At 36.1% G+C, this 9,889-nt stretch overlaps 1 protein-coding gene and 1 non-coding gene across 6 annotated transcripts in view; one reads left to right on the top strand and one right to left on the bottom strand.

Moving 5' to 3' along the window:
- Nucleotides 1–43: 43 nt before the first annotated feature.
- Nucleotides 44–9,889, top strand: part of LOC145277503 (transcription initiation factor TFIID subunit 4B-like) — a 76,356-nt gene continuing 66,510 nt past the window's right edge. For all 5 annotated transcript variants that reach the window (XM_080128904.1, XM_080128902.1, XM_080128903.1 and 2 more), the window contains exon 1: nt 44–1,615. In XM_080128904.1, coding sequence (XP_079985030.1) covers nt 44–1,615 — 1,572 coding nt within the window. The remainder of the gene's footprint in view (nt 1,616–9,889) is intronic.
- Trnah-aug (transfer RNA histidin (anticodon AUG)) lies at nt 6,147–6,219 on the bottom strand. The gene has a single exon. It is a non-coding gene; the product is annotated as a tRNA-His (tRNA).

Here is a 9,889-nt window from a genome sequence, read left to right as displayed (position 1 = left end):
GCACGCATGCGCGCTTTAGTCGGCCATCGACGAGGTAAACGAAATGGCGGCTACAAACTCAATCGAAGATTTATTATCGTCCGAGGTGGATGAAAACGAAGTAAGTGCCTTAGTTGGGTCTCTCGAGTCGAGGCTGGCCTCGCCTACACACAAAGAATCTTCCCAAGACGTCACAGACAGCGTTGTAACTCCCACAAGCGCTCCCGCGACTTCGGAAAACACGAATACTACCAACAGCGGTGGCAATAATAATGTTGGTAATAATACTTCTAACAGTAACAAGGTTGGTTGTGGTGTCGGTACCACCAATGCTACGAGTACCAATCATATCAACAACACTGGTACAACGTCGTGTGTTGGAACGAATGTTGGCCTCGGAGGTATTACTACGGGCACCGTGATGGCAGTTCCATCAGGAATAACTCCATTACAAACTACACCGTCTACTGTTAGCGGCCCTTTTGCGTCCGTCCAGACAGTTAGTCAAGGACAGAAGGGCATCTCTCTGGTCACTGCAGGCGGGACCCAAGTCAACAAAACCACACCATCGCTGGTCAAAGCCCCCATAGATCCCCAGATCATCGGGATCAGTTCGATTTTAAGCCAACCTCAAGCTACAACGACGTCTACCAGTAGCATAATCAATACAGTGTCCCCACCTAATGTTACAGGAACGACAACAACCACTCCTGGAACGAGTGGTAGTAGTGTGTCCTTACTGGGAATTAACACTCCAAACACAACTATGCATGTCCCCACGAACGGAGGGGCGAAAGTGGGAAACACTCCGACTATCCGGATAATAAATCCGAGCAATTTATTAACCTCAACACCTGCCGTCTCTACACATAACTCTAATCCTCCTAGTCAGAATGTGACCTACGTTCACGCGGTGACTAGACCCCTTGGCCCTGGACAACCTCAGCCAACACATGTAGTCACTACCAACAGTAGCTGTACTGTTACTCAGCAAAACACGCCAGTTCTCTCAACTGGTGTTGCTGTGAAACAGGGCAATCATACTGCAAGCAGTGCTATGTATAATTTGGCGAGTATCGCAGCTGAACGGAAACCCCTAGCAGTTCCGCCTATGGGTCTCCAGGCTGCAAAATCCTTACAGCTAGGCAATCGGGTCACCGTGCGAGAGCAGATCGACCATCGACAAGATAAAGCGGGCATGTCGAAAATCATCATCACTACAACACCAAACACCACCGTGACCACCACGACGTCGCCCCTTATAAAAACAGAAGCTGGCGGGGGTCATCTCCTCATCAAAGACGCCTCCAAGACGGAACCGACGCGACCGACCACAACAATGGTCACTGTACCTCAACAGAATGTTCACATCGTTAAGAATATCAACAATCCGAATCTGATCACTGTGACTCGGACCCAGGCACAAAGTGTGGCTGTGGTCCCACCCCAGATGCTTACCACGACACCTACTCAAATGAGAATCGTTACGGTGAACAATCAAATCCCGGCGACCCGGGCACTAACCGTCAATGCTGGAAATTTAGCTAAAACTACCAATAGTAGAGTTGGTACGGTCCGAATCAACCCTTCACAACCGCCACAGCAAATCAATATCGCACCAAGACCAGGAGGAACTGTAAGTAACTTTCACATTATTTTTAATTCATTATTTACTTATTTATTTGTAGCAGTAAATAATGTGCTTTATTTATACATTTATACACAACAATAGTATTTTCGGAGCTATCTGATGAAATATTTTGAATGTGAGCCATGTGTGTATAATATATATATATATATATATATATATATATATATATATATGAGAGAGAGAGAGAACCTTAACGTGACCATAAATCCATTTCTATAGAAAATCTAAGCGTGAAGTTAAAAGAAAAACAAAACAGACTTCGCTGAATATGAGATCGAATTAAGATTGTTTTTCTTTGAACTTGTATTTTCTATTATTCCTTGATGAAGTTATTAATTATAAGAGACCCAAAATAATTGTACCTATTTACTATGCCTCCCCACAAAACAGAGTTAGACACCAGGGTCGTTTTTTAACGTGGAGAAAAGGTACAAAAATAAAAATTGTCTCAGTCGTGAAGGATTTCTCCTCCACCGAAAGAGAACAAGAAATAGAAGTGCAGCACTGCAGCAGCAATACTACACTTTGATCTTGTCCCGAAGGCCAAATTGTAGCTAAAGTGAAATAATTTGTTTTTATAATCACAATAATAATGCTGTTTTTTTTTGGGGGGGGGGGTAACGATTAAACAAATTATTACAATTTCCAATTTAATCTTTCAATCAATCAGCCTTTTCTTTTCTTTTCAATTCACCAGGTAACTAAAGTTGGGGGGGGGGTTACCCCCAATCTACCCCTTAATCTTCAAAACATTCATTTGTAAAACTATTTTTAATATCGACGTTAAATTAAAAAGAATATTGACATTGGTACTAAAATAAATATTTTGATTTGTGATTTTATTTTGAAACTTCAGTTATCGTTTTTGAGCTAGTTCTGTTCTCTTCTTTTTTAATGTTTACATCAACCTCCAATAATAATAATGGTGTGATTACATGCACGTGTCGTTTGAGTTTGAGGACGATTTTTACATAATTTCCATAGATTAATCGTGTGAAAAACAAACCTATATCGTTATTTAGATAATTAAATAGTTGACGTTTTAGATATATTTTAATGTTTATTTTGCGACATCACATTTGAACCTTGTATGATAGATCTAATTTCATATTGTTATGCAACAACTTCCATAGGTGTTTCCATAGTTTTGTCCATATTAAAAATGCAATAGATATAAACAATATATTTCGCAGGTTCAATTGTACTATAGAAACTGTTGGAATATCTTTTGTTTTGCCTAATTTTCAAATCAATCAATTTGATATTACGTCTCTGAATTTTTGAGATGAAAATTGATTATTCGTATTATTTGGATTCTTCGGATTCCTGTTTTTATCCTGAGTAACTTTTATAACAGTGCTTATTTACTACGTCACGGGTAGGTTCTGTTGTGCAGTTCTAGGAGGTTAGGTTCACCCTCCCAGACTTTGCCATCTCTCTTTGGGGAATTTTTTTACATAGGTGTCACCACTTATCAAGGCTCAAAGCTAAAGGTCACTCAATAAGGAGTTAGTTTATTTCTAATCGCCTGGGGCGCCTCTGTCGGAGAATGCCAACGGGGCTAGTACAGGCATCTTTTGCAAGGTCATAGTGCTCCCTCTCTGGAATGTTGACTTTTCAATCCCACTTTCTGATTTTTCTCATGGTACCGCAGAAAGATTCCCGAGTTCGACAATATACACCTGATGAAGGTGAGCGACCGAAAAATTGAAAATCACCCTCAAGATGAGAACAATAGTCCGAAGAATCCAAATAATACGAAAACTATTGGTATTGTGTTTTTGTCGTTTTTGTCTAATCTCTATATTAGTGACATTATCAAAACAATTTCTCGTGGTTTTACGTAACCTGCATTTTTTTTTTTTTTTTTTTTTTTTTGCAACAGTGTAAAATACTAGAACGATTTTTTTTAAATCATAAAATAATTATGAAATCCCCAGAATGTATTTTGTTTTGTTGTAAACAAGACAATCATTTTAATGTTTTGCTAATTATTAACAAAAAATTACTTCGATCCATTTAAATTTGAAAGCTAAAATGTTCAATTATTACGGTATCGTTTGGTAATTAGATTATAAATTGAACCAAATTGTGATAAAATTGTTAAGCTAATGCTTTAATCTAATAAAAAAATTTCGGATGTAAATAGATTCAAGTTTCGCATCTTTCAACAATTGAAAAATTTTAAAGCCAGTTTCTATTTACATCCGAAATTTTTTATTAGATTAAAGCATTAGCTTAACAATTAATTTTATCACAATTTGGTTCAATTTATAATCTAATTACCAAACGATACCGTAATAATTAAATCCTTCAAAATCCTACTTGTAAAAAAAAAGTGTTTAGAATATAAAGTCAATTCTTTTAATCGCAGGCGGCGTTTTTTTTTTTTTTGTTTTTTTAATATATCAAACAAGTCATGTTGCCACTGAAGTACAAGGAACTATTGTAATAGGGGCCAGATTTATAGAGGGGAGACAACTAGTAGCAAAACGTTTGTCCACATTACAATTAAGCTTCTATCTGGCGGGAAACAAGGTGTAGGGAGGGAATTCCAGAGGCGGGCAGTTCAAAGCTGTTAAAGTAAAGGCTTCTTGCATCTAGCGTGAAGAGGTGAGATTTTGGTGCTAGTCGGATGGATGGGGTTTGTGTTGAAGAGGTACAAGTGCAGCAAGTTGGGAGCACACTCCCTGAATGTACTTGTAAAAAAAAAGTACAGCGATGCGACGATGTGGCTGCATCTTAGCAGCATGGAAGCCTATCAGGTGAGACGCTTTTTTGCATCCAAACTAAGAGGAAGAGGCTGGTGATTGGTGCAGGTGCACCAGCCCAGATGTGGCAATAATACTCCATGCACGGGCGAATGATGGCCTTGTAGAGATATAGGATACTAGCAACTGTGAAAAGTTTCTAACATGGTAGAGGGAGTTTACCTTCTGTGCAGCATCCTTGATGATGTCTTTGTATTTGTGCCAATTCGTGTTTCCTATGACTGTGAGATTTCTTATTATTGAAGGAAAGGAGTTTTGTCTTAGTAGCATTAAATGTTACCATCCATTTATGTCCTTGTTCCACTACAGACTAGAATTGCTGTTGCTTGAGAATGTTAGTGAGGAGTTTAAGCATGAAGAGTCCCATTAGCCATGACAATGGTTGGAAAAAGGTTTCTTTATACTTGGTTTTGTTTTGAAAGCATTAAACGTGATCATCCATTTTTGGTTCTTATTTAGAATTCCACTTTATAAAATAACTAGCATGGGTGCCCGGCGTTGCCTGGGTATTTGGAGGTGTATGTTGAAAAAAAAAAAAAAAAAAGTGGTCAATTTTTTTTTACTTTGACCCCTATTATGACCCCTTCAAATTTATTGTTTTGGGCTCAAATCAAGTTAATTTAGATCCATGTCCAAGGAACCTATATCTAAAATTTCAAGTGTGTAGACTCCAAATTGGCGGAGGAATTTGATAGAGTTCTCAAAGGTAAACTCGTTGAACTTTGAATCCTTAATCGCCAAATTTCTGGCCAAAAACCAATCACATCGATTTTCCCAAATCTAAGTACTCTGTATATCAAATTTCGAGTCTGTAGACTAAAAATTGACAGTTATTGCGTAGGGAAATGTACACGCGCACACAGACACTTTATCTTTTATAGATATATAGATAAAGACAAATCTTTATGATGTATGCACCCATCATGAAATGAAGATGTCATATCTCTAAAATTATGTTAATTGATCAAGTATTTATTTTTTTTAATAAGAAAATTCAAATTTTATGACTGGAAGACTGGGGAGATTAAAGCTGCTATGTTTTTTTTTAATTCGGGGACGACAATACATTCAACTACCGAGATTTGCAGACAGTGCTATGGCTGCCAAAAATTAATCGCTAAATCGTAAAATTTGATTTTCTTGTAAAAAAAATGATTAATTTAGGTGATTTTTATTATTTTTTATGACCTCTTTCGAGCACACACATAATGATTTCTGTGTGTGTGTGTGTGTGTGTGTGTATATATATATATATATATTTTAATTATAAATAAGTACCCCCATTTTTGGCTCCATTCTATCATGCCTTGCATGGGTGGTTAATTTGCCATTCTGCTGAGAATAGAGTGTCATATCATCAGCAAATATACCCATCCTGGACATGATGGCATCTGGGAGATTGTTTTAGAAGTTGAAATAATATACATCCAAATATTGAAGCACACTTGCATTAATGTGGTGTTATTTAAATCTATGCCCATCGAGAATGGCCTGAATTTTTAAGCTAAGATAGATCTAATTATATTAAATACTAGCGGCTGCACCGCATCGGCACACAACGCCAAGTCAAACACAAAATCGAGTACACTCAACATAGTCTTACCATCAACGCTTACCTTGTGAACTCAGAGTATAGGAAATTCCCACATGCACAAAACAAAATCACTGAAAAAACAAAAATACCCTGTGAACTAAGGGCAAGGATAATGAGTAAACATTGGATAAAATGATGGTTAAAATTATTGCGAACTTGCCAGGATTTGAACCTGGAATCTTCTGATCCATAGTCAGACACGTTATCCATTGCGCCACAAGTCCTGTCCGTATGCCGAAAGATGTTACCGCGATTGTATACAGACAGTACTAAATTCCGTTGACATGGGCAGGTAACTTTTTCGACAAATGCGTGAAACGGCCCAAAAACCCTTATTTCGGGCTTTTTGTGTGACTTGGCGTTGTTTGTTACAAACCATATATAGATAAGGACAATCTAGGGACTCACACCTTTCAGGGGAAAACTGAATTTTTTAATTCGGTGCATCCATTTGAAAGTTTTGTTGGTATATAAACACACACAATAATAAATAAATATTTAGAATTTTATTAATAGTATAGATGCACCTGGTAAAAATTCTTGAAAATTGGTACCACAGAGACAATTTTCCAGCCATTAAGAAAGCAAGATTCTGCAAGGCATCTGTTATGGTTTAGAGAGGATATGGCCCAGTTTTGAAGTGTATTTCTTTATTGCTATAGCAGGGATAAAATCTGATCCACGTTAGTGTTGATGTTTTGTATGCTTGGAATTATTTGACATTATTTGGAAAGGAAAGAAAACATATCTTTTTTTTTTTTTTTTTTTTTTCTACATTTTCACCTTAAACAAGGCACAGAGCCACTTTGAGGTAGGGGGCTACTATCAGGGACATAAGCTGCAGAAATACTATGTAGGGAGTTGAGCAGCAAGATGTCTGTTTACATTACACTTGAACTTCTGCATGTCAGTGTAGTTGGAGAAGCAGGAACTTGGAAGGGAATTCTAAAGTATAGCAGTTCTGGGGGAAAAAACTATTAGAGTAGAAGGCTTTCTTATATCTAGAGATTTCAACTGTGTAGGGGTGGGACTTTGCTGCTTGTCGGGGGTATTTACGTCATGGGGCACAAGGGTTTATAGTTCATCAGAGCATCCACTATTAAAGTACTTGTATAAAAGGCAGAAGGATGCAACACTTCGTGGATGGGACAGAAGTTGAAGCTTAGATGACAGTTCAAGACCTATCAGGTTGGCGACTCTCTTTTGAGAGGAGTGAGAGACTAGTAGCAGATGCACCAGCCCAAATGTAACAACAATACTCCAACATGGGTGAATTGTGGCCTTGTAAAGGTACAAGATACTTTCAGGCATAAGTAACTTTATAGTTCAGTAAAGAGAACTCACCATCTTTGCAGCAGCCTTGGCAATACTCTCGATGTATCTGCTCCAGCTTGTGTTTCCTGTGAACGTTAATCTTGACGATAATTGATACCTTCTCAAAACTCAAAGTGCATCATTTAGAGAATCTTTTGCAAATACAGCTCATTTGAGGATGCTATCCTCAGCCTCCATCCTGGCTTTCTGTTGGGATCTGAACCTGAACGCCAGTTTGATCCTGGCAATCCGCTTGGCTTTGCCGTTGCAACTGATACAATGATTCATGCATTTATATTTTTGAAATTTTTGAGATGCCGATTATTTGGATTCTTCACGCTGCTGTGCTCATCTTGAGTTTTATTTTTGCAACATTTCAATGTAACCTCCAACCTTTTCAGATGTACCTTGTCGAACTCTGGAATATTTCTGTTGACCTCTGGAGTCTGCACGGAATTTCGAACGAAATCCTTTATCCATGAGGTAACATTCTCTTGTTTTGTCAGCCATGACTGGGTAGAAGCCTTAAGTAATTCACAATTGTATTTTTGAGTATAGTCCACGCTGAGTACTGAACCATAAACCACCAGAAGAGTAACTTTACAACTGAAGTTACTAAGTACTTTATCCACTACGCCACAGGTCCTTCTAGAAACCCTGTGAAAATAACACTGAAAACAAGTAATCCAAATAATACGAATAATCATGCATTCATATCTTGTCGATCGGATGATTCTATTGTTGACGTTGGTTTCTCGAATATCTTTTTAGTCAGAATTATTTTTAGAAATAGAAAGACATTGGATACTTGCAGGAGAAACCACATGAAGGTTGCCAACAACCTCGGTGAAGATGTTTTTATGGAACAAATTGGATTCAAAGTTGGCACACTCAGGTTGTCGGTTCATCTTATTAACCATGTAACCACCATCACCTCCCCTTTCTCAACTGCATCCCATATATAATAGTTTATCGGGTTGCAATCAGTTGCACTTGATTGCAACTCTGACTGGTTTCCTTCATTTAAAACATATCAATCATTAATATTGTAACCCTTTTCCTTCTCCCATTGCAAAACTCATTCATGTTCTGCAGGACAGGGAACAAAAACGATAAAATCCACTATAAAACAACCAAACCAAACACTACAAACTAGCGATTGAAGATACAAAGAGCTTGAAGAATAAAAACATTTTACAAAATAACTGAATGCAACATGAATACTATTTCCAAAATAACTGGATTTGGCATTAAATAACCTGAAACGGGTTGATATGCCGTAAAATGACCAAACCTTTCTTCTAATAATTTCTTGATATTGTATGATTAAGTTATCTCCAAGAAAACGATTACAGTAAACCTCTTCCAACCAATGCAAACAAAAGTGCATACAAAAATGGAACTGTAAAAATAAAGATACAGTGGAATCTCTACATACGAAATTAATTGGTTCCTTCTTGGCTTTCATATCTCGAAATTTTTGTATCCTGAAAGGCTTTTAACATATAAATCGTCTAATCCATTCAAAGTCCTGTGAAAACCTCATTAAATGAAAGTAAAACCAGAATGAAATAAGAGCTAAATAGTACGTAACCATTAATACTTTCATTGTTTATTTTGTTTCACTTTTGCTATCCAAATATAAAATTCTGTATAATTGAAAGATGTGATATGATTTCTTTATCATTATTATCATCATAGGATAACTTGATCAAATCTATATGCATGCAGAAAAGACTCAAAGTGAAATGGATTATTTACTAATTTGGGATTTCTAAAAAAAATAACAAACTCCCCAACTCCTTACAAAAATTTCATAGAATGTACGATAAAAATTAAAACAGAAAATATTTCTTCAATCTATATTCTTTAAATGTGGTAAAAATTGTAATGCACAAATTAATTTTTAAATTTTAAAAAATTTTAATTTATGAGGCAGGTGGGGAAAGTAGAAAAAATAAATTCAAACCCGAGAAAAAACATTTTCCAGATAAAAATCAAGATGGTAATTTTCATAAAATTACTTTAAAATTTTTTAAATTGAATAAAACTTTGATTTTTTTTTTTTTTTTTTTTTTTTTTTTTATAAATCGAAGAATTAGGTACCTGAAAAGTAGTCTTTTGGTGGCTCTTACTTTTTTATCCTGAAAATCTTTTTTGTATGCAGGGTTTCATAAGCTGAAAATTTCGTAAGCTAAGTTTTTCATATCTAGAGATTCCACTATATATTTTTTGTGTGCCTGATCTGAATTTGTATTCCATTAATTAATTATAATCTCTCAAAAGAAAAAAAAAATTCATATATCATGAAAATATGTCCTTGAAACAATTGTTTGTAAATGTGTTTTGAAGGAAATATGGAATATTGTTCTCTGAATAACTAAATGGTGAAAAAAAAAAAAAAAAAGAAGCAAACTCAAATCACGCAAAAAAAAAAGAAAAACTCCTTTCTAAAAATGTTTCTTCTGAAGAGCCCGTTTTGAGAGTTAACATTAAAAGATGCTTTAACTTGGGTTTTATGCTTCATATATATAAATTCTAAAATAGGTAAAATGAATACGTTGAACAGAACTGTTTTAC

The sequence above is a fragment of the Euprymna scolopes genome, chromosome 6 (assembly GCF_053919585.1).
Source record: "Euprymna scolopes isolate OS-2025 chromosome 6, ASM5391958v1, whole genome shotgun sequence".
NCBI classification, from domain to species: Eukaryota; Metazoa; Mollusca; class Cephalopoda; order Sepiida; family Sepiolidae; genus Euprymna; species Euprymna scolopes.
This window is presented reverse-complemented; position numbering and strand designations above follow the sequence as displayed.